This window comes from Psammomys obesus, unplaced genomic scaffold, assembly GCF_907164565.1.
Source record: "Psammomys obesus unplaced genomic scaffold, mPsaObe1.curated_primary_1811, whole genome shotgun sequence".
Lineage (NCBI taxonomy): Eukaryota > Metazoa > Chordata > Mammalia > Rodentia > Muridae > Psammomys > Psammomys obesus.
This window is the reverse complement of record NW_026585504.1, coordinates 30,842,583-30,866,160: the sequence shown is the minus strand read 5'-3', so window position 1 is coordinate 30,866,160 and position 23,578 is coordinate 30,842,583. Positions and strand designations below refer to the sequence as shown.

Below are 23,578 nucleotides of genomic sequence, written 5' to 3'. Positions count from 1 at the left end.
TTATTTGTTTTGCCTTCAAGCAGACTTTCATCTGAAGTCAAGAAGCATGTAGGCAGCTTGTCAGCACATTTATTAGGCTTAAGTGGCCAATTCTTCAGCGTTCAAGTTTCACCTGTCCTGGGAGTTGTCACGTGCAAATTTGCTCATGTTCTCTAGCTAAAAGAAGAGTGGAGCTAATGGAGTATTCCACCAGTACTCATTCATTCATTCATTCAACAAGTATTTATTGAGTGCCTACTATGTGCCAGGCACTATCACGAGGCGTTGGGAATAGATACAGCAGTGAAGACAGACAAGGTACCTGCTCTCTTGGAGCTTACATTCTAACATACACGCTAGCTTACATTTCAATAGAAGTAACATCATACTATAAAATTAATAAAAGCACCAGAATGAAAACAGACCTTTTTACCTAAACTGTTAAAAAGAAACTACAGAACATTCAAAATTGTATAATGACTTGTAACAGGTAAAATAACTTTTTACATGCTGTTAAAACAGATATTTTAGCTATCAGTTAACTCAAACTTTCATAGAATATGCTACAAGGTGGGAATAGAAGAACATGACCCACATTCACATGCAAATACCTTTGATACTTCAAGTCAGTATTTCCCAGATGACCTTTGAAAGTACTTTCTTCATGGTCAATTGCCACTAGCATTCAAATTAAAGTACTTTATAATTCCTCCTTAATATACATTTTATACATGTCATGGCCAACAAATAACTGTAAGAACCCTAATTCTTTAACCTTCTTCAATCAGAGAACCATTTAGAACTTCAGATTACATGAAATGCTACCTGTAATTGTTCAACAGATTAACTTCCTGCCCACAGTAAGAAATTATTTTCCATTACTTGAAAGACAAATGAAACAAAAGACTCTTAAACTTCTGACTTTTAACTGTAATGACATTAAGTACCTAAAAATTTGGGAGTTCTGTTTAAACAACAGAAATAAAGCTTGATATTTAGATCACCAACATTGGTCCCATAGGAATTCAAATTCCAATTAGTTCTTTCACTTCTAAATGGTTCTCTAGATGTAACTGTGGCTTATCTGGCCATTAAAGGGCTTTTTGAGCCTAAAATAGAATATGCATGTTTCAAAAATCAAAGAGGGTAATAAATTTATATAAATGTTCAATCTCGTTCCAAAAATGTCTTTTACAAAAAGTTTCAGTAAGTACTTCCTAAAAACATTTAGCAGGTTTTAAGACCTGAAAAATAAATTTCCAGTTGGAAAAACACTTTTCTGAGGCAGAGAAAATGTGCTGATTTTCAAGACAGTAACAGGGAAAGTCATTCAAAAATTAAAATTTGGATTCAAGATGAAATTTTAGAAACAGAGCATTTCATTTAATCTTTAGCAACAAGTCTGGAAAAGATAAATGTACTCCTAACATGTAACCTACATGCAGACTATGAACAGCTCTTCCAAGGCCAGAACAGAAGCTCCACATAGGAGCTAGGATCACCACCACAAAATATTACCTCGTGGGGCTCCCCGTGGTCCACTCTGCCCAGAGCCTCGCTTGAAATTCTGCTGATATCCATCCTAAAAGACAAGCTAGTTAGTACTGAAAGGAAATGTAATTTTGCTTACCTCTATTCTAGTCTGCTAGCTTAACACGAGCAGAACACACAGCTAAAACAGAAACTAAGTTATTCTTCCTAAGCTTCCCTTAAGCTCAAGAATATTTACACTCAGTTCCATTCTGAAAACCACTTCAGCAAACTACAGGAAGTGGTTGTCCATGATTGTTAAAAAAATAAAATAAAATATACCCACAGTCGGGGCTGGAGAGATGGCTCAGCGGTGAAGAGCACTGTTTGTTCTTCCAAAGGTCCTGAGTTCAAGTCCCAGCAACCACATGGTGGCTCACAACCATCTATACTGGGATCTGATGCCCTCTACTGGCAAGCAGGTGTACATGCAGATAGTGTACTCATATACAGAAAACAAATAATAAAAGAATAAAAATCTGTGTCTCTGGCAGCAAGGCCTATTTAAAAAAAAAAAAAAAATACCCACGGTCATCAAATTTTATAACAAAGCATGTTGGACACCACAAAACTAACCCCAATCACTTTACTGAGATGCACTCCCACGTTTACATACCCGCTGGTAGCCAGAATAGTCCCGGGGAGCACTGAACTGAGACTGTGTATAACCACTGTTTGGAGTGTTCGAGAATGAAGGACGGTAACCATCATATCCTCCTAGAATTTATAAAAGACAAGAAAATAATTTACTTTTACTGCTTTCTTAAAGGGAAGAGTAGGAAAACTTTAAGCCACACGAGTTACTCAAACTAATCTTGAATTCCCTGACTTGGTCCAATCTATTTGTCAGAATCTTCCTTATCGAAGATGACAGCCCTTCTCCACCTAGGAGTACATACACACAAACACACACACACAAAAAAACAAATCCCTCAACTGATAATTCAGACAAACCAATAAACACGCGTGTTAACAACTCAAATTTTCTCTCCCAGTTTTATCACTTAAAAAACTGTAAGACAAGTCAGATAATAAGGTGACACGTCTCTAATCCTAGCACTTAGCAGACAGGCAGAAGAATACACACTCCAAATATTTAAATTACATATTAAGGGACTAATACAGACAGGTTATTTCCAAACAAAATTGTGAGACATATTTCTATGTGTAAGTCAGAAAAGTTTGAAACTGCAAGAAGTAATCAGAAGTTGCTCTATTTGTTTGCTTACCTCTAAATCCATTGGCAGGGCCCCTGTATCCATTCATCAAGCCTCTGGCACCACGAGACCCTCCTCGGGATACACCTCGACTGTTGTAATAAGGCTGACTGCTACGTGGAAACCCAGTGTTCTGCTGGGGGGGCTGCTGGTGGTTACCAGGCACTTGATGGGGCTGTTCCTGGGAACCATGGTAAGTGCCAACCACTGTTAAAGGAAGACATATATGCATAAACACAGAGACAAAGTTCATTACTATTCTCGCTCCTACTTGCTTTCTGAACAATACAAAATATAATCTAGTGTTTTTCTTGTCGTTGTTTTTGTTTTTCGAAACAAGGTTTTCCCTGTGCAGCCTTGGTATCCTGGAACGAGCCTCAATAGACCCAGCTGGCATCAGTCTCACAGTGATCCACTATCTTCTGCCTCCCAAATTCTGGAATTAAAGACATGCGCCACCACCACACAGCTCATGCACTCCTGAAATCTTAGAAATTCAATTATTTGAATAAATTTGCCTATTAATAGGAAATTATAACACTACTGAAGTCCCTACTCCTCCCCACCCATCTTTTTTTAAAATTATTCATTCATTCATTTATTCATTATGTATACAATGTTCTGCATGCACTCCAAAAGAGGGTACCAGATTTCATTATAGATGGTTGTAAGCCACTCTGTGGTTGCTGAGAATTGAACTCAGGACCGCTGGAAGAGTAGCCAGTCCTCTTAACTTCTAAACCCTCTCTCCAGCCCCAAGCTTTTTAAACTTTTAAAAAGCAGAGCATACAACACCATTCATTCCTCTACACAATTTGAAAGGCTCTGTATTTACCAACAACTGTTGAAAGTAACTGACCTTTTAACAAAAGCAGACCCCATAATTCACAAGATTGATATGATCAAACAGTGTATATGTCATTTTTATTATGAATCTTAATAATTTTTCTTAAGTTTCCTATTTGCTTTGGTACTTGTAAAACAAAATCAGATTTGTACCTAAATGGTGATACAGAAAAATATCATTTTGGTATCAGAGACTTTCAGCCAGGTGCCTATCTAAAATGACAAGTACAGCCCACCAACATAGAAGACAGCTAAATAGTACTCACAATGGCATTCAACCTCCTGAAAGGCAGGTTCTAAGAAGACTATTACTTTACAAACACCCAAACCCCCTCCATAACTGAAGAGTGTAACAAAATTAAAGTCAAAAATTAAATACTGACATATTTTCTTATTATTAATTCAGTGTTTGTAAATCACAGAAGAGGAATAAAATATTGCAAGTACCTTTGGAAGATGAGGAAAATAACAGAACCAAGAAAAGAATAAAGGGTCATAGCTCTTCAGCTACTTAGCTGAACTATATATTACTCATGGTATGATCTTTCTATACAAATTCTTTTATTATATCCTCAACATAAAAATTTCAAGTAAAAAAAAAATAAAAAAAAAATTCAAGTAAATGAAAAGCACAAATTACATTCATTATCTTGAAGAAAAGCTGTCCAGGCTAGGCCTCAAACTTACAGATCTATCTGCTTCTGCCTCCTGAATACTGGAATTAAAGGCATGTAATCACCATGCCAAGAACAAAATTTATTTAAAAAAATTTTTAAAAAAAGGAATTTTACTAATCTTGATAAAAATCTCATTCCACCAAACTCACAGGAAACACACAATTAAAACCTCATCTTTATCTTAATGTAGCAGAACTTCTATTTAGCCAAACTAGGGTAATGCATGCTTTCACAGATTCAGAATTCCAAAGGCAGGAGAGGATTATCTGTATATTCCAGGACACCCTGTTCTACATAGCAAGTTCCAGGCATGGTCAGACCCTGTCTCAAAAAGAACAACAACAAAAAACAAAACAAAACAAAACAAAAAAAAACCACCATGATTCTTTCCCAGGTCCTTTATTTCATGTAGGAACAAGTAAAAATTCAAATTAAGGCCAGGCCTAGAACCCACCAGGCAGTTTTCCCAGACAGAAGGGACATAATTACCAACACAGTCTTGTCCATGTAGAAACTTTGCTAATGATGAAGTAGAATGCGTGACAAAAAAAAGTGAGCAGTATTTGGAGTGATGAAAATAGCTACTTATGAGGCAAAAAGTTTGCATACAGACCTGAAAGTCAAAAACCAAGAAGTACTAAGAAAGTAAAAGCATCTATTTTATGTTGTAGTTTTCTACAGGTAACAAAAATATATTGCAGAGTGAGAGAGATGGTTCTGTGGAGCAAGCCTGTAACCCAGACTGATGTGGAATTAGAGAACTGACTCCTAATTTTGCCTCTAGATGCCACATGCATGGCACAGAGCAAATGTGCACATGAACAAATTAAAGCTTTACTCTTATAAAAAAAAATTTAAATGTACACTCGTATGCATACATTCTGTATGCATATAAAAATATTCTACATTATGACCTTATTAACCAAAAAGGATTTCACAATAGTCCATCAATTCTAGTCCATGTGAGTTTTTGCTGAACAATTTTATACTGTTAAGAAGGGTGGCTCTCCCATATTCTGAGAAATAGGGGAGGAGGTATCCAGAAGGGTGGGACTGGGAGGAGGAAAAGCCTACAACTGAGATTTACAAAAATAAATAAATAAATAAATAAATAAAAGAACTAACCCTGGCAGAGTATGGTGGCAACGTATGCCTGTAGTCCCAGCACTTGGGGAAGCAAAGGCAGGTGAACCTCTGTGAGTTTGAGGCCAGTGTGGTCTACAAAGGGAGTCCAGGACAGCCAACAATACACAGCCAAACAAAACTCTTGTTGTGAAACCAAAAAGAAAAGGAGAGAAAGAAAAAACCATAGCCAACCAAAATGCAGAACTGTGGGGACCAGTCCCAACTGATTCATCTACAATGCAACTCTCCTGCACCTAAAGTTCAGGACCATTGCAGAAGGGAAAGTAAGATTGCAGAAGAACATGCACTTCGCTTTGAGATTCCTTCTGTCTCCAACAAGCATCAGAAGCTACTTGTATAAAGTTTCAAAAACATGGATTCCTAAACATAACCTGAGCGACAATAATATTATAAAGCAAATGGGGGGGGGGGTAGCCTTGAGGCCTCCCTCAACCCTAAACTAAGAACTAGAGGGAACTATGGAATGCTGAGAGCAAGAGTCTTTCTCAGCAAAGAGCACAGCAACTGATGATCCAATACTAAATGGTCACCCCTGAAAACAAAACATACAAATGACATTACACAAACAGATTAGGTTGTGATATGTATTTAGGGAATACATACACATTTAAAATTAAAAAAAATAGGCAATGAATTTGAAAGAGAGGCTTTGAAGACAAAATGATGTTATAATCTCATTAATAGTATAATCTAAAAAAATAAATAAAAAATTTAAAAACAAAAGGACTGAAAAGAAAGTCATCCTGGCCTTCTTACCCGTTTGCAGCTGGTCTTGTTGAAGCTCTGTTTGTTCCACTTGGTGAGGCTGACTGGAAAAACTCTGGTTATAACTGGCCTGGTACTGACTCTGCTGTTTTAAAGTTTCTTGTTCGTTAACAGGAGGAACTGGGGCATTCATATTGAACACCTGTAGCAAACCAAGTAAATGATTGGTTCATGTCTTTCTTCCTGCTTTATAGAGACATGGAATGTCTCAGTACTGGCTCTCCTTCAAATGTAAATTTAAAACCTCAGAAACTAAAAAATACATGTAACCACAAACAAAAAGCTTTTATATATACCACTGACTTCTTGATAAGTTAGCATTTGTTATGTCACTTAATTTTTATTTTTATTAATGAAAAGGTCTTCAGTACTTAATTCTTCAGGCATTCCTTTGTGCACTGATTCAACTGCATTCTAGATTATAGTACTGTTTTAGAAATTGTACAATTTAAGGATACTTACTGATACAACATTAACTATATATAAAACATCTAAACTTTATTTTTAAGTATTTCAGTAAAATAAAGATTGAGCTAAAAGAGCAAATGCCACCAGTTATATTTATCTAGGTTATAGTTCCATGAACATTATACTACACCTTTTTGTTGTTTGTTTTAAAGATTTAGTGTGTTGTTATGTGTATGCACTGTACATGTGGAGGTCAGAGGACAACTTTCAGAATTCAGTTTTCTTATCACGCTTGGTAGCAATGACCTCCCCCACCGCTCTGTCCGTTTTTGTATTGTTTAAACTTTGTTAATCTTTAAACCTTTGAGTTAAAGCTAAAATTATAAATGCATAAGTGAATCATAAGGCTCAAATACATCACTGTCAAGTCTCAGGATCAGTTTAGTGGTTACTAAAAATTACAGTTACATATCCAGCTCAATCTGTTTAGTGTAACTCAACACACACTAGAAAATGTTAATTCCTCACCCTCACCGTTTGCATGGACTGGAATGGAGCTGCATTTACATTGATTCCACTGCTATGCAAAGGTTTACTTGTCCCAGCCTGGAACACTTGAGGCTGAGAAGCAGCAGGAAGGGATGATGAGCCTGTAGTCTGGTCTGTATTTAAAGATATTGTTGCCTAAATACAAAGCAAATACACAAATATACTTCAGTGATAAACTAACTCAACAATTTTACATGTTAATAATTTAACTATTTTATGAAAGCAAAATAGGGCCAAAAATAATCATTTATAAAGATTCATACTAATTCCTGCTTGGTAACCCAACTTGCCTGAATCTGATCAATTGGCTCCTTCTGTGGCCGCTGCTCTGCAGCATGAGAAGGCTGGTACAAGGGTTGAGATGCTGTATACCCCTCACTTGTTGATGAAACCAAAGGAACCTATACAGAAACAAAGACAGCAAACTTATTTTCTTCTAAGAAAACTGACCATTAAAAACAAAGAAACAAAGAAAAACTAATTATATCAACCCTAATAAAAATTCAAAGACATGTCTGTTAAGGGAAGAGAATTTCTTCACTTTGAGACTAAAATTTTTAGGGGCTGAAGAGATGGTTCAGCTGTTAAATACGCTAGGCTCACAACAATATATACACATACATACATACATTTTATACAATATGGATGGGTAAGTGACACACACCTTTAATCCCAGCACTGGGGAGAGGCAGAGTTGGCAAATCTCTGTGACTTCAAGTTCTAAATTGCAAATTCCAAGCCAGTAAGGGCTATATATACTTACTCTTTTTCAAAACAGAATATCTAACAATAGCAAACTATACTGCTATTTAAATCTCAAAGTTAGTAAGTTAAACCTTTGTCTAGTAAAACTAAGTCCCAATTTGTAAAACAGTAAACTGTTTTAAAGACATTTTTTTCTCTTAATGTACATATCCAAGAATTAATGTTAAAAAATATTTTAAGACAAAGTCTGCTCTGTGGACATCAACAAAAGAAAAAGCAAATATAAACATGGAAATAAGAGCTCATGACTACCCACTGCCAATGAATCTGTACTAGAACACTTGGAAAGCAATCCAATGCACCCCAGACTAACTAAGCTATGAATGAGTCCTAAGTAACTCAAAAAACACTACTCTTATTCTTACCTGCGTGGCTTCTGGTTGTACAGGGACTTGACTGGGTTGAGCAAGTCTAGATTCAGAATGAACTGCAAAATTAAGAGAACTGTTATACAAAACCAAATTTCTTAAGAGAAAATCCAATTTCTTAAACATTATCTACATTATACTGTGTTATGGGCAAATGTCTATAACGAAATTATTACTGAATGTTTTCATATCAAGATAATAATTTGCAACATACATGTAAGAGTTCAGTTTTCAAATTAGCACTTTGTTTTACTGGCAGTGATTATAGTTTACTCTCATAACTGCTTTTCTCTTGTGTTTTTCTGGATAAAGTAAGATGCCAGTAATAATAGTGTCAATAAAAAGTAGAAAATAACAGATAATAACCAGTGCTAGCACTTTTGAGAAATTCCACCTCTGAAAGCAGCACAATCCCACATGGTCTGGCAGTTAGGATTTCCTGGTGGTCACACCAGATGGCCTGTTTTCAACTCCCGGAGTGGTAACCTCAAAATCTGGTCTTGGAGAGAGACAGCTCAGCAGATAAGAGCACTTGCTCCTCTTCCAAAGGACCGGAGTTCGGCTTCCAGCATCCACTGCAGGTGGCTCACAACCATCTGTAAATCCAACTTCAGGGGATCCAACACCCACTCTGGCCTCTGCTGCAGGCACCCAAACACAATGGCATATACATACATACACAAATAAAAATAAAAAAATTAATTTTTAAAGTAGCATAAAAAAGTAGTATTACTTATACTCAAGACTTTAATAAGGGCTGACAAGAAGGCTCAGTGGGTAAAGAAACCCTCTTGCTGCCAAGCCTAAAAACCTGAGTTCTTTTTACCTTGAGGACCCTCATGGTAGAATGAAAGAACTGACTACTATACTTTAAACTTAAGGCTTTGGGTAGGTTCTGTGGGCAAAGGCCCTTGCTACCAAGCCTGACAACTTGAGTTTGATTTCCATGACCTATATAGAACTGACACTCATGATGTGTCCTATGACCTCTGCACATATGCTACTGCAAGCTCACAAACACAGAAACACACACTCTTAAGATTTTGGCTAGATTTTAAGACATACTTAGTGTCTTAACTTTCAATCACTTTTGTTTCTATAGACTAAAAAAAAAAAAAAAAAAAAAAAAAACTAGTACAGCCAGACATAGTGGCACAAACCTCTAATACCAACCACCATTCAGGAGACAGAGACAAATGGATCTCACAGTGTGTATGAGATGGCCAGCTTGGTCTACACAGTGAGTACCAAAACAGCCAGAGCTACATCTACATAAAGACGCTGTCTTGAAACATTAACAAACACACACACACACACACACACACACACACACACAAAGACTAATTTTATAAAGTGAACACCTTCATTGGATGTTTCTTAGGAGAAACTGTGCTTTCTCCTAAGCACAGTTGAACAGATCATCAAAAGTACAGAACATTGGATAGCTTTTAGAAATCACCAAACTTGAATGAGAGCGCAATGAGTTTGGTTAGCATTGGCTGAGTGCTATATGCATTAACTCTGGCACAATTTTTTTTTCCACTCTGATGGAGGTCAGGAAAAGGACTATTAAAAAAACAAACAAGCAGAGTGGGGCTGGAGAGGCAGCTCAGAAGCTAAGAGCACTTGCTGCTTTTGTAGAGGACCCAAGTTCAATTCCTAACTCCCACATTATAGCTCACAACCACTCTAGTCCCTCTCCAGGCATGCATGTGGTACAGACATTCATGCACATAAAACATTTTTTAAAAAGAGGGGGTGTTGCTTTTTTTTTTTTGCAGGCACTACCTGTTCTCTAATTCTTGGTTCAGAGATATGAGATTCATTTAACATACAGAATTACTAAAGTTAACAATTTATTCCGGAGTAAGCTTTTACTCAATAACTTTTTTACTTAAAGAGTATGCTTGGTGTGTTGGTGCACACCTTTGAAATCCTAGCACTTGGGAGGCTGAGACAGGGGGATCTCTATGAGTACTAAGGCCAGCCTGGTCTATATAATGAGTTCTATGACAGCCAGGGATACCCACTGAGAGCCCTTCTCAAAAATACATTAAGAAAGAAAAAGAATATACTACATTTCTTGTTTGTTTATACCGCTTTGATATATTCTGGTGGAAAGAACAACATCAAAATTACCAATAGACCTATAGAGATCCATTCAATACAATGCAATGGCTCTTTTAGCTATTACTTCAATGATGTACGACTGGAAATCTTATTCATCTCTTCCCCTAAAGCTCATGCATCCTTTAATGACTGTATCATCAGAAATTGTCCCTCAAGAGCTAAAAGCATTACAGAAGGCACACCTATTATTTTTATTCTTAATATTTTTCAAATTGAAGCTGAGTATTTACAAACACACAGGATATGGTTCTTAAACACCCCCCCCAACTAAGCAGTAAACAACCACTTGAAACTCTAGTTCTAAAGGGACCCAAGCCTCTAGCTTCCAAGCACACCTGAACTCACATGCATATACTCACAGAGACATACACATAATCAAACTTTTCTAAATTTCAAAAATCTTTTTTAACACCATACAAAATTTCATTAACAAATTGCAGCAACTGTCAAAACTAAACTATCAAAAGAAAATGGCTATTACATGGATGTGGAAAGGGAAACTCATTAATGAAAGAGAACAGAGTGTGTAGACTTCTGGAGAACTAATAACCTTTCATTTCGTGCCTTAGATTCTGTTCTGTTCAATTTGTGAAAAGTCGTCAATTCTGTATGTCTATGCCAATAAAAAATATTACAAGAAATTAAAGTTATTAAGTTCTTACAGGAAAACATTACCCACCAAACTAAAAGACTCAAAAAAAAAAAAAAAAAAAAAAAGCATTAAAAATTGGCAACATGAGCTGGGCATGGTGGCACATGATTTTAATCCCAGCACTCAAGAGACAGGAAGATCACTATGAGTTTGAGGACAGCCTGTTCTACAATGTGAGTCCAGGACAGCCAAAGCAACGCAGAGAAACCCTGTCTTAGGAAAAAAAAAAAAAAAAAAGAAAGAAGAAAGAAGGAAAGAGAGAAAGAAAGAGAAAGAGAGAGAGAAAGAAAGAGAGAAAAAGAAAGATTTAAAGAGGCAAAATCAACTGAAAGCTATACTGGGTCTTATATTTAGTTCTCATTAAAAAGAAAAAAATCATTGCTGAGCTAGAAGTGGCTAAAAAGACAGACTTTGGAAGCTGATAAAATGGTTCATAGGATGCAAAAGCAGCTTGCCCAACCAAGCCTGATGATGAGTTTGTTCTTCAGAACCCACAGTCAAAGAGACTGGGGTTCCTCAGTTGTTCAGACAGCACACATACGCCACATGTTCAAATACATGTGCACACAGCACACAACATTCTCTTAAAAAATGAAAACTTTTAAGATCATTACTAACCCTGAGGGCAACCCAGCTGAGGCATATCCATGCTTTGTGTAGGGTTCATTGGTTGGGCTGATACAATGGCAGGATCAAGCGTCTGATTTTCAAAATCCAACATTGAATCCTGTAAATCAGGATATAATTGAATTACATCAAACAACATGCATTTAGATTTACTCTTAACGGTGCTTTACTAAAATACACCTACCTGTATGAAATTATAAGGGCCCTGCATTTGTGCCATAAGATCTTGAACTCGCTGTCGTCTCACAAGTGGATCTGACTGAGCCACTGGGGTCAAAGAATGGGGCTCTGGAACTGAAGGAGATGCAGCCTGAGGTTGCTGCTGGAGTGAGTTTACCACCTAAAACAGATAAAGGGGGTTGGAACAGCTCCATTATTTTCAGGGCTGTTTCCCAAACACTGCAAATACTGCAATGAGAAAAACAAACCTTAGCCCATTCCTCCAGCACCCCAAAAAAAACATTCCCATTCAAACCTTAGGACAGAAGTTCAGTTCCCCAGAACCCACAGGGTAGAAAGAGAGAATCAACTCCTGCAAATTGTTCTCTATCACCATCATGCACCTCATGGTACAAAAGAAAATGCAAAAAAAAAAAAAAAAATTTTAAAGCACTGATAGTACATGCATTTCGCATTAGCACTCAGGAGGCTAAAGCAGGCAGGTCTCTGTGAATTCAAGGCCAGCCTGGATTACAAACCTATTTTCAGGCTCCCTAGCACTATGGTAAGTCCTTGTCGTCATTCCCCTCCCCCCAAAAGTTTCCTCAAAAGAAACACAATAAACTTAACATTTTGATCAATGTATTGCTTTCACTTTTCTTAACTTGACAGAATTACAATGTAGCATTTTAGTTTGCTCTTCAAACTCTTTCATTTCTAATTGTAGAAAAATATAAAGGGGGCTGATGACATAGAGATGAGGACCTCAAAGGGACTTATGTGAGAGACATCAAGTCTAAAAAGCCTAGTAACCAAGATAGCTTTTAAAGTGATGTCCAAGACAACAATTACAAAACATTCTCTGTAAGATGGAAGCCTAGATTCTTCTACAACATGGTATCAATAAACAAAGGAGGTGAAGACATAGTTCCGTGTTTAGAAGCACTGGTTGCTCTTCCAGAGAACCAGAATTCAGTTCCTAGAACCCACGTGGTGATTCACAATCATCTCTAACTACGGTTCCAAGGGATCTGATGCCCACTTCTGGCTTCTGAAGGGCACTGGCACACATGATGCACAAACATTACACTCATGCAAAACATTCTTAAAAATTAAAAATACATTTTAATACAAGTTATCAAAAAAGTCATATGGTTTAGTGTAATTAATTGTATAATTAAACCAACAAGTAAAGTAAATTGTCATATATTCTTTTTCTCTGAAGCACAGTCTATGTAACCCAGAATGGCCTTCAACATACAATGCCTCTCCCCCCAAGTGCTGGAATCATGGGCACTTAACCCCTGACAGGCTAACAGATCATCTTTTAAATATATATTGTTATATGTTTGTTATAATTAATGTGCCCGTGATATAAAAAAAAATAAATAAATAACAACCTAATTTTCTCAGGAAAAAAAATAAAATAAAATCACTGAAGTTAAGATACTACCCTCACAATATAAAGAACTTTTACCTCAACTGTTTCAACTGCCCACTCATCCACTTGCTCCTTCTCACCACTGCTGAACTGTGTTTCTGCCATGAATTGCCTATTGACATACTAAAAAGAAAAGTCAATGTTTGGGATGTCCGTTTGAAAGTTAGAAAGGTAATAGTGGTACTAACTATTTTAGAAGGCATACCTCTGTTGATTCAACCTCATTTTGCTCCGTGTATTCTTCAGTTGGCTCAGGTTCTAAAGTTAAAAAAAAAAAAGATTTCTTTAGGTCAGTGAAGCTAGAAAAAGTAAAAACCTGTTAGATACTTAACTAAATTTACAGAATGTACAAGAAGCCAAGGGGGAGCCACATATATTAAGGTGAAAATATATTAGGCTTGTCTACTGTAACAAATGGACCTCTTAACAGGAATGCTGTAGTAAGTTATACAATGGAAAAGGCACAGCAATTTTTTAAATGAGTGGGGGTTTTTTAGCCTATGTCTATGTATGTGTGTCTGTGAACAATACATGTGCAGTGTGTTATGGATATAAACATGTTTTTGTTTTATTCCCAAGTGTGGGATATGGGACTGATTCAGATGGTCTACAGCAGCAGACTATTTGCTTCATGTGGGTTCTGAGAGAAGCTCTTTGCCAGCTGCATGCATATAGTTTAAATCTGAGGACTCTAGAGAGGAAAATCAATGCCAGAGCCCAGAGTGTTGGGACAGCTCCAGAAAGAACAAGGCTGCTGCTGCTTCCCCTACCTCACCCCCCCCCCCCCCCAACCCTGCCTGGATTTAGCTACTGTTGCTGTTGAGATCTCCTGAAAGGATTAAACTGGCTCCAAGGAACCTGACTACCTTAACCAGCAGAAGTAGCTAAGAAAACTGTGACCCCTCTCCCAATAACCCTTTCTCTCTCCTACCTGGTGTTGGAGTGTTGGAAAGGGTTCAGGTAGAATAGGGAGATATAAGAAATGTAAGTAAGAGTTTTTAAAAGTGTGACAACAGCAGTGCCCACAGAAGAGGATGCAGATCCTCTACACTAGATTTACAGACCCTTGTGAGCTATCCTGTCGGTGCTTAGAATCAAACCCTTGTCCCTCTTCAGAATCAACCAGTGTTCTTAAGTAGGGAGCCATCTCTCCACCCCTTTTGTTCATTTAACTAAGAACCTAAAATTGATTTAGAAAAAAGTCTGCTTGTAAATGAAACCAAAAAAAAAAAAAAAAAAAAAAAACAAAACAAAACTTGAGTTTAAATGTTACCAATTCTAGTGAAATTCTAACATAATTTTATCACAGTCACGTAATCTGAATATATTATTGATAAAGTCTTCCGTTTTGCCATTGTTTGACGTAAGAAGTCTTACCTATATTCCATCACTAAGCAGTCTCCCCTTCTGGTTTCAGCCAGAAAGCACTTGGAGAGTGCTTACCACGTGCCTTACTGTATACACCCCACCACACACAAACACGCTACATTGTCAACGGAAACCAGGGTGTTCATCAATTTTCCCAAATTAGATACCTGGTGTTGTTTTTGGTTTTCTGAGAAAGGGTTTCTCTGTTTTAGCCCTGGATGTCCTGGAACTCTGTAGACCAGGCTGGCCTGAAACTCAGAGATCCGCCTGCCTGTGCTGTTGCAATTAAATGCGTGCGCCACCAGCACCCAGTGTTGTTATGTTTTTACCTCAAGCAATCCAACTCTGAACTGATGCTTTACAAACTACCACAAAAATTATATAGTATCCAACTGTATTCAATCTTACTTATCAACTTAAGAATTATAAAAATACTCAGACTGTCTAGTCACAGGTTCAAGGCCATGGAGGTCTATACACACACACAATCTTTAAACAAAATTCTCTTTATCATATTACATGTTGGTATGGTGAGAAGTAAAACCTATGTAAGTCAGACAAAAATCTATTTGAAAACCCTTACAACTGCCCCTAACAATACCCTATATACAACAATACTGAGTAGGCAAAGGAGCTATCAGCTTAACTGTGATCAAGGGTTCTGAATGATTCAGATTGCTGAATACCTTTATATGTGCATATGTTATATGATATAAACATGTATCAAAGGAAAGGAAATTAATGCCAGAACCAAAGCTAAAGCTCCTATCCACCAAGTACTCACCAGCTTCAGCTACCTGGTCTTCCACTGTAGGTGCTGAAGCTGCCTCCTCCTCCTCACACAGCCCATTTTGGTGGTTGTGAGTGCTGTCAAAGTAGTTTGACTGAAAAACACGCTCAACAATTTCCTTTAGAGCTTTATCTTAAAAAAAAAAAAAAATTATAGTGTTACAGTCAGATTTTCGGGGGAAAAACCCTTAATATTCTACAAAAGCCGTAAGAAAACTGTTAGTAAAACACACAAATACATAAAACAGTTACAACATAACAGGAATAAGATAGGAACCTACTTAAAACTACTGCAGTAAGCAATTAAGGAGGGAATAAATCCAAGGTTATCCATTCAATAAACATTTCTGTTACACATACTGTATGTGTTAGGGGCACAGGATAAATGGGATTAGGAGCACTTGCTGCTCTTGCAGAAGACCTAGGTTCAACAGGGGTTGGCTCACAAACATCTAAATGCTAGGTCCAAAGGGCTCTGACACTCTTTTATGCCTCTCTGTCTCCGTCTCTCCCCCGCGCCAACTCCTTCCTCCCCCCTTTTTTGTTTTCTTGAGACAGAGTTTCTCTGTGTAGCCCTCCTTGCCTGTCCTGGAACTTGATCTGTAAACTAGGCTGGCCTCAAACTCAGAGATCCAACTGCCTCTGCTCCAAGTGCTGGGGTTAAAGGTGTGCACCACCATGCCCAGCTTAAGAAATAAATCTTTAAAAAATATTAAGTCTTTTAAACATTTTAAAATAATATAAAAAGGCAGTAGTTCCTCATTAATTTTATAGTCTAACAGAATGCGTTATCAAAATACCAAAATTACACAATGAAAAGTAACAGACTAGACACAGTCAAGGTGAGACCACCAAAACTTTCCTGGTATAATTGCTGCACAAGCTGTCAGAAGGTAAGCAGACAGGAGGAAAGTATTTCATGGCACAAGAAAAGCCATTTACAAGTCTTGCCCAAAGAAGGTATCAAATATATGAAACAAAGGAAGTCACTGAGGCATGAAAGTAAGTGTAAATCGTTATCCACTTATAAAGTGCCTTAAATAGAAAGCATATTTTAAAGATTCCTAGCTACAAAATCAAAATTGTCTGTGATACTCACAGGTTGTTCCACATACAGGCTTTTCCTTCCCTTCCAGCAAATCCCACAAGTGAATGGAGGCATGTTCATACTGCTCATTTAACCTTGTAACAACAAAGAAGACATTATCTTCCAACTGCCAAGCAAAGCACTCTCTCTACGATTCTTGAGATTTTTATTAGCAAATACCATCATACCTTAAGCTCATGTCCCGCTCAGGTTCTACTAGCTTGTAGAACTCATCCAACAGTGACAACTCCTCTTCAGACAATATCGGCACTCCACTCAAACCTTGTTTCAGATCAGTTCTCACTTCATCATCCCCCAGCTTATCCAATACATACTGTAGCTCAAGTACAGTTTTTAAGCGCTTCTGTTCTGCTTCTTCTCTCATAAGCTGTTCCCGACGTGCTGTCTTCTTTATTGTTTTCTGAATCTATCAAAGAACATAAACACAGCGTATCAGAGTTCCAACTTTGAGTACCTTCTTTGCAAGAACAAGCAAAAAATCCACCACTTCCTCCTTGCTGCAAACAATCATTGACGATATCATCAGAAAGGAGTTTCAGTACTTTAAAAAAATAATAAATAAAATTCAGTCTTTATGAAGATACGGACAAAGAAAAAGGGACCATATAAGTTAAAGTATGTTTTTCTCAGTTCCCCTGTCCTTCCCTTGAAAGGCTGAAAAAAAAAAAAAAAAAAAAGCACCAAAATCAAGTATTTCTCTCCTTCTCTACCGTATTTAGCATCAGGTTAGGAATAGAGAGACACTCTTTTTCTTCTTCATCCTCCCCACCATCTTCTAGCTTCACTAGGATGAAATCAATGACACAGGTAAAAACAAAATGTAGTGATGCATATAAGACCTATAGTTTGGAAATTACAGAGTTGGCCCGGAGTGAAAGAGCATTGGCTGCTCTTCTAGAGGACCCAGGTTTGATTCACACTCAGAGTAGACTACAACCTATATAATTACAGTTCCAGGGGATCTGAGCCTTCTTCTAGTCTCCAAAGATACGTACACATTTGGTACAGACACATGTAGGCAAACAGCCATAAAAATAAAATTAAGAGGAATGAAGAGAAAATGAAGATCATAGTAAGATACTCTATACTGGCAGCAGAGGAGGCAAATGGTATCACAGCAATAAACATATATAAACAGTGATAGTCTAAATTAGGATGGGCAAGTAAGCTTACAAGGTGAAAAGGTTGTCTATTGAAATGGATGAGCTTTTCAATGTTGGGAGAAGCAGTTTAAATGAGAAAGATCTTTCATAGGTAGCTGGAGGCAGAAAACAGGAAGAGTAGGAATGTGGGGGGAAAAAAGGAAAAAAAAAAAAAAAGACCTACCCAAATGAAATAACTGTTTGTTTGTATATGCACACAACATGTACACACGTGACACATGCACACACATATATCTGGAGGCAAGAACTCAGATGTCCTTCCCGAGGTGCCATCCACCTTGTTTTTTGAGACAGGGTCTCTCCTTGACTAGCACTCACCAAGTAGGAGAGGCTGGGGCTGGACAACAGGGCCCAGAGATCTACCTGTCTTCTCCTCCCCAGAGCTGAGATTACAATCAATGCCACCATGCCTATCTTGTATATGGCTTCTTGGAACCTAACTCAGGTCCTCACTTTACCAACTCAGCTAGTTCCCTAGCCCAGAGGTTTCATTTACAATAATAATTTTAATGACGTATAAGCTCAAGTAGGGAAGCTATGAGCAAGAAAAGGAGGGTTAGAGCTAGGCTAAAGCTATAAAATAAAAAGCTATCTAATAATTGTGAACAAAAACCAAAAGATCACAGTAAACTAACTGCATAGCACCTTTTAAAAATTAAACTATATTTTAAAGGGGAAGGAAAAGTGAGGGAGAAAAAAATGCTTCATCAAGCTTAAAGATCTGACCTCAAACCAAGTTATCTTCCACTTGGTTATTATGGTTTCTGTGTAACCCCACACCCTGTATTCATGTGCTAGAAAAGACCTAAATTCAAGTGCTGAGAGGTAAATTCTTTGGCCGTTACTGAGGTCCAAGGGACATCGCTCTAATGAACTGGTAAATGTTGCTTCGAAAAAAGCTTGTGGAAGTAAGATCAAAGTAAATACACAGTTCTAAGAAGTTCAACAAATTATCAAGGCTTTGGTCTTAGACTTCAAGTGTCTCAATCAGAAAATAAAATTTTGTTCTTTATAGATTGCCCCATCTTTGATGTTCTATTATAGAGGCACTGTGGTGGTTTGAATAAGAATGGCCCCCACAGGCTCTATATTTGAATGCTTAGTCATCAAGGAGTGGCATTATATGAGAAGGATTAGAGCTGTAGCAGTACTGGGGTAGCTATGGCCACCTAATTCATTCATATTCATATTCTCATTCTCTCCCTCTCCCCGTCCCACCTTATCCCACCTTATCCCACCCCTCTCTGTACAGATGTAGAACTCTCAGATACTTCTCTAGCACCATGCCTGTCTGTGTACCACCCATACTCCCATCCATAATAATGGACTACACCCCTAAAACCTTAAGCAAGCCTCAATTAAATCCCTTAGTTGGAGTTGCCTTGGTTATGGTATTTTTTTTTTTCTGAGCAAAAGAATAGTAACTAACATAGGCACAAAACAAACTAAAGTACTGGTTAAAAATTATTTTTTCTTTTTTAGGCAAATTATACTTTTTGTACTCAATTATAAGATGTGACAGTAACACCAAGTGCTAAAAATATGTATCAAATACTCTTATGAGCACAACTTTATAAAAAAGGGACATAATTATTTTGTAGACTAGAAAACTGAGGTCTCTCTCTTCCCTGCTTCTACCTAACAAGCTAAATTTTTGTGTGAAATTTTAATATATGAACAACAAAATTAGGAAACATAGCTAAGGCCATACAATTACTAAGTAAAAGTAAGAGAATCACTCAACCCAGATGAATCTTATTCCTTAATCAGCAATCTGACCTCTGAGCTCTTAAGTCTCCTAAATCCTGTGAGAATCGTCTCTCATCATATAAAAAGGGCTTTCCACTGTACCAAATCAAAGCTAACATGTGGGATCTCCCACGTGTGCTTTAATTAGCACACAAAGTAACAGGTTTCTTTCTGGTATTTTTTGTTCATACTTAGTTTTGACTGTACTCCCCCCACTGGTTGGGTCTCATCCCTGCTTGTATCCTTCCAATACCTTTTCTCCCATCATCTACTTTCATGTCACATGTTCTATTACTATTACATTCCCAACAGACTTTATTTTTTTAATTCTTTATTAATTACACTTTATTCACTTTGTATCCCCCCCCTGTAGCTACCTCCCTCCTCCTCTCCCAATCCCTCCCTTCTTCCACCCTCTGCATGCATGCCCCTCCCCAAGTCCACTGATAGGGGAGGTCTTCTTTTCCTTCCTTCTGATCCTAGTCAATTAGTTCTCATCAGGAGTGGCTGCATTCTTTTTCTGTGGCCTGGTAATGCTGCTTCCCCCTCAAGGGGAGGTAATTAAAGAGGAAGCCAATCAGTTCATGTCAGAGACAGTCCCTGTTCCTATTACAATGGAACCCACCTGGATAATGAACTGCCATCGGCTACATCCGTGCATGGGTCTTAGGTTATCTCTATGCATGGTCCTTGGTTGGAGTATCAGTCTCAGGAAAGACCCCTGTGCTCAGATTTTTTGGTTCTGTTGCTCTCCTTGTGGAGTTCCTATCCTCTCCAGATCTTAATGTTTCCCACTCCTTTCCCAAGAAAGATTCCCTGCACTCTGCCCAAAGGTTGCCCATAAGCCTCAGCATCTGCATTGATAGTCTGCAGGGCAGAGCCTTTCAGAGGTCCTCTGTGTCAGGCTTCTGGCTTGTTCCCTCTTTTCTCCTTCTTCTCATGCCCATCCTCTTTGCCTTTCTGGATAGGAATTGAGCATTTTAGCAAGAGTTCTCCCTCTTGATTAGTTTCTTTAGGTGTACAGATTTTAGTAGGTTTATCCTATATTATATGTCTATATGAGTGAGTATATACTGTGTGCATCTTTCTGCTTCTGGGATAGCTCACTCAGGATGATCTTTTCCAGATCCCACCATTTACCTGCAAATTTCATGATTTCCTTGTTTTTCATTGCTGAGAGAATATTCCATTGTGTAGATATACCACAAATTTGTGCATCCATTCCTCCACTGAGGGGCATCTGGGCTGTTTCCAGCTTCTGGCTATTACAAATAAAGCTGCTACAAACATGGTTGAGCAAATGTCCTTATTGTGTACTTGAGAGTCTTTTGGTTATATACCTAGGAGTGGTATAGCTGGATCTTGAGGAAGCACTATTCCTAAGTTGTCTAAGAAAGCACCAGATTGCTTTCCAGAGTGGTTGTACAAGTTTACATTCCAAACAGCAGTGGAGGAGGGTTCCCCTTTCTCCACAACCTCTCCAGCATGTGTTGTCTCTTGAGTTTTTTATCTTAGCCATTCTGATGGGTGTAAGGTGAAATCTTAGGGTCGTTTGGATTTGCATTTCCCTGATGGCTAATGAGGTTGAGCATTTTTTTAAGTGTTTCTCTGCCATTAGATATTCCTCTATTGAGAATTCTGTTTAGCTCTGTACCCCATTTTTTAATTGGATTACTTAATTTTTCGCTGTTTAACTTCTTTAGTTCTTTATATATACTGGATATTAGTCCTCTGTCAGATACAGGGTTGGTGAAAATCCTTTCCCCATCCAACAGACTTTCTTAAACCCATTCTTTAATCCCCTAATAATGGGGCCCTTCATAGTCTCCTGATTTCTACCAGAACTCACTCCTACATAAATGCACAGATATTAAAACTACAAGTTAAGGTCTACACCTGAGAAAGAACATGTAGCATATTTGTCTTTCTGAGCCAAGGTTGCCTCAATAATTTAAGTCCCACCCAGCTTTCTGCAAATGTCATGACTTTATACCCCAAATGTTCACATATTAGCCCTTCCTCAGCTGACACTCATTCAGAATGGTCTTCATCAGTCTCAAAACAATTATGACTTTGCCTGTAGTTAATTTTTGTTCTAAAAAGGCTTTTATCATAATAGGTATTTGAGGAAAACTTGCCCTTCTGCTGGATCAAGGGTTGATATAAGGGGTAAATGTAGTCTGTCACACTCCTTAAAAGCAGATGAAATGAGTTTATATATATGTAAAAGAACATATGAAAATAAATGCCATACCAGCTGAGACCTTTCATTAACTACAATATTTATCCTATCTTTAATTCAGTCCTTTTTAAACTTGTTTTCAGTTAGAACTGGCAAATAGAAGAGATAGTCAAATCCAATCTCTACACCTTGCAGAACTCATTAACATAGTGAAGGGACTAAACACAAACCACAAAATTTTCACTAACTTAATTTTCAATATTTTACACATTTTTTTGTACTTACATCTTGACTTAATGCCATGAAACTCCTCTGTAATTCCTTTGCAAACTCCAAATTATTTGTGACTTCCTGGTACTTAGATACGGCATCCTAAAATGATAAAGACAGAACCACTTTTACTAGAAACACAACCACAAAATTTTCTTTTGAAATAATGAGCACTGAGCCTTTATTAAGATGTAATATCTTTACCAGCTGATCTTGATTGAGCCTTTCCCCTTTGTTCATACGTTCCTGGTAATCATCAAGTTTACCCTACATAAAAGAAAAGAGAATAATTACATTCATTAGTTTAATCATGCCAAATGAGAAAAACCTAATCAATATCTAAAGTCTACTCCAAATTTTGCCTTAATTTTCAGATATACTCCAGCTTAAGCAGTATATTCATCTAGCTCAAGTTTTAACAGTAAACTAAGAAATAAATGTAAAGACTGACCATTGCTAAATCATAGACATCAAATACTAGTATGTAAGCCAACAAAATATTGCTTATTCAGTACTCAAAAATCAGATGCATTATATAAGCGAGGGTCACCGTATAATTAAAATGCTTTTCTACCCAACATACACATACACATCAGACATTTATAAAGCTAAATATCTGTGCTTCTCTCTATCCTTCCACCCTTCAAAGGACTCATGTACACAGATGGCAGAAAGTCTATTATTGTCCTAATGAACTCACTAGTGTTTTTCCCATTTCTCCTTAAACTACGAGGCTGCCATTTCACTGAAGCCCACACACTGTAACCATTTTGATGCTTTTATGCAACTGAACAGGGGTTCAACAACCCTGTTGCTTAAAATCATCTTTTTTTGTAAAAAATGAAAACTCAGCCAAAGCCAAGAATTACACCTTTAATCCCAGCATGTGGGAGGCAGGTAATAACTGAGCTTGAGGACAGCCTGGTCTACTTACTGCCAGAGCTACATAAAGAGATTGGGGGAAAGACCACAAAAGATTTCCCAGGCTTTTACTATTAAAATCACTAATATTTCTCACAAAAGATATTCAGAGAATTAAACAGTGTCAAGAATCCAATCACTACTGTCAAGAACTAGCTAGAGGATTAAAAAAAAGTAAACAGAAATTTAACTTGAAGAAAAAATACTTCAAATAATTATAATCACATATAGTTCTTTGACAATAAAGCTAAGAAACAAAGTACAAAGCAAAGTTCAGGTTAAGGGTAATAAGACCATCAGAAACAAGGTGGAGAAAACTCAAGGTTTTTTAAGTCAAATCCTCCATTTTCTTTACAACAGAAATATGTGAACTCATTCAACCCTTCTAACCTAGCTTTAAAAGCCTGTAATAATTACTTATACAGGAGGTGACTAAACAAAGACAATCATTAGACTATACAAGGCTAATGAACTTTTAAATCATTCTACAATATAAACCTTATATAGTGGCTGGAAATCATTAATTTGGTATTATCTGGAAAGCCTAGTAGTATCAGGTGCAAAAGGTATAACTAAATTGCCTCAGATATACCTTAGAGGGCAACAATGTTAGTTACCTGTCTCTGGCCTGTCCACCCTGTTATTCTGTGTTGCTGGGGGTTAAACCCAGGAGCCAGAGCATATGGCAAATTCCACTCTAGCAGTAAGGTAATAAGCCTCAGCCCCAGTTCACTCTCTTTTATGAAATAAGAAACAAAGTACAATTTGC

At 37.5% G+C, this 23,578-nt stretch overlaps 1 protein-coding gene across 2 annotated transcripts in view; it reads right to left on the bottom strand.

Annotated features, from left to right (window-relative positions):
* The window catches only part of Caprin1 (cell cycle associated protein 1), a 38,439-nt gene that overhangs the window by 1,888 nt on the left and 12,973 nt on the right, over positions 1–23,578 (bottom strand). Inside the window, exons 3-18 of one of the 2 annotated variants that reach the window (XM_055599629.1) lie at positions 22,093–22,155; positions 21,904–21,990; positions 16,692–16,930; positions 16,516–16,598; positions 15,412–15,549; positions 13,465–13,517; positions 13,296–13,382; positions 11,844–11,999; positions 11,651–11,759; positions 8,248–8,309; positions 7,408–7,518; positions 7,097–7,252; positions 6,152–6,302; positions 2,739–2,933; positions 2,126–2,226; positions 1,498–1,561 (exon numbers count right to left, since the gene is read on the bottom strand). In XM_055599629.1, coding sequence (XP_055455604.1) covers positions 1,498–1,561; positions 2,126–2,226; positions 2,739–2,933; positions 6,152–6,302; positions 7,097–7,252; positions 7,408–7,518; positions 8,248–8,309; positions 11,651–11,759; positions 11,844–11,999; positions 13,296–13,382; positions 13,465–13,517; positions 15,412–15,549; positions 16,516–16,598; positions 16,692–16,930; positions 21,904–21,990; positions 22,093–22,155 — 1,855 coding nt within the window. The remainder of the gene's footprint in view (positions 1–1,497; positions 1,562–2,125; positions 2,227–2,738; positions 2,934–6,151; positions 6,303–7,096; positions 7,253–7,407; positions 7,519–8,247; positions 8,310–11,650; positions 11,760–11,843; positions 12,000–13,295; positions 13,383–13,464; positions 13,518–15,411; positions 15,550–16,515; positions 16,599–16,691; positions 16,931–21,903; positions 21,991–22,092; positions 22,156–23,578) is intronic. The other variant, XM_055599639.1, reaches the window with a different exon arrangement.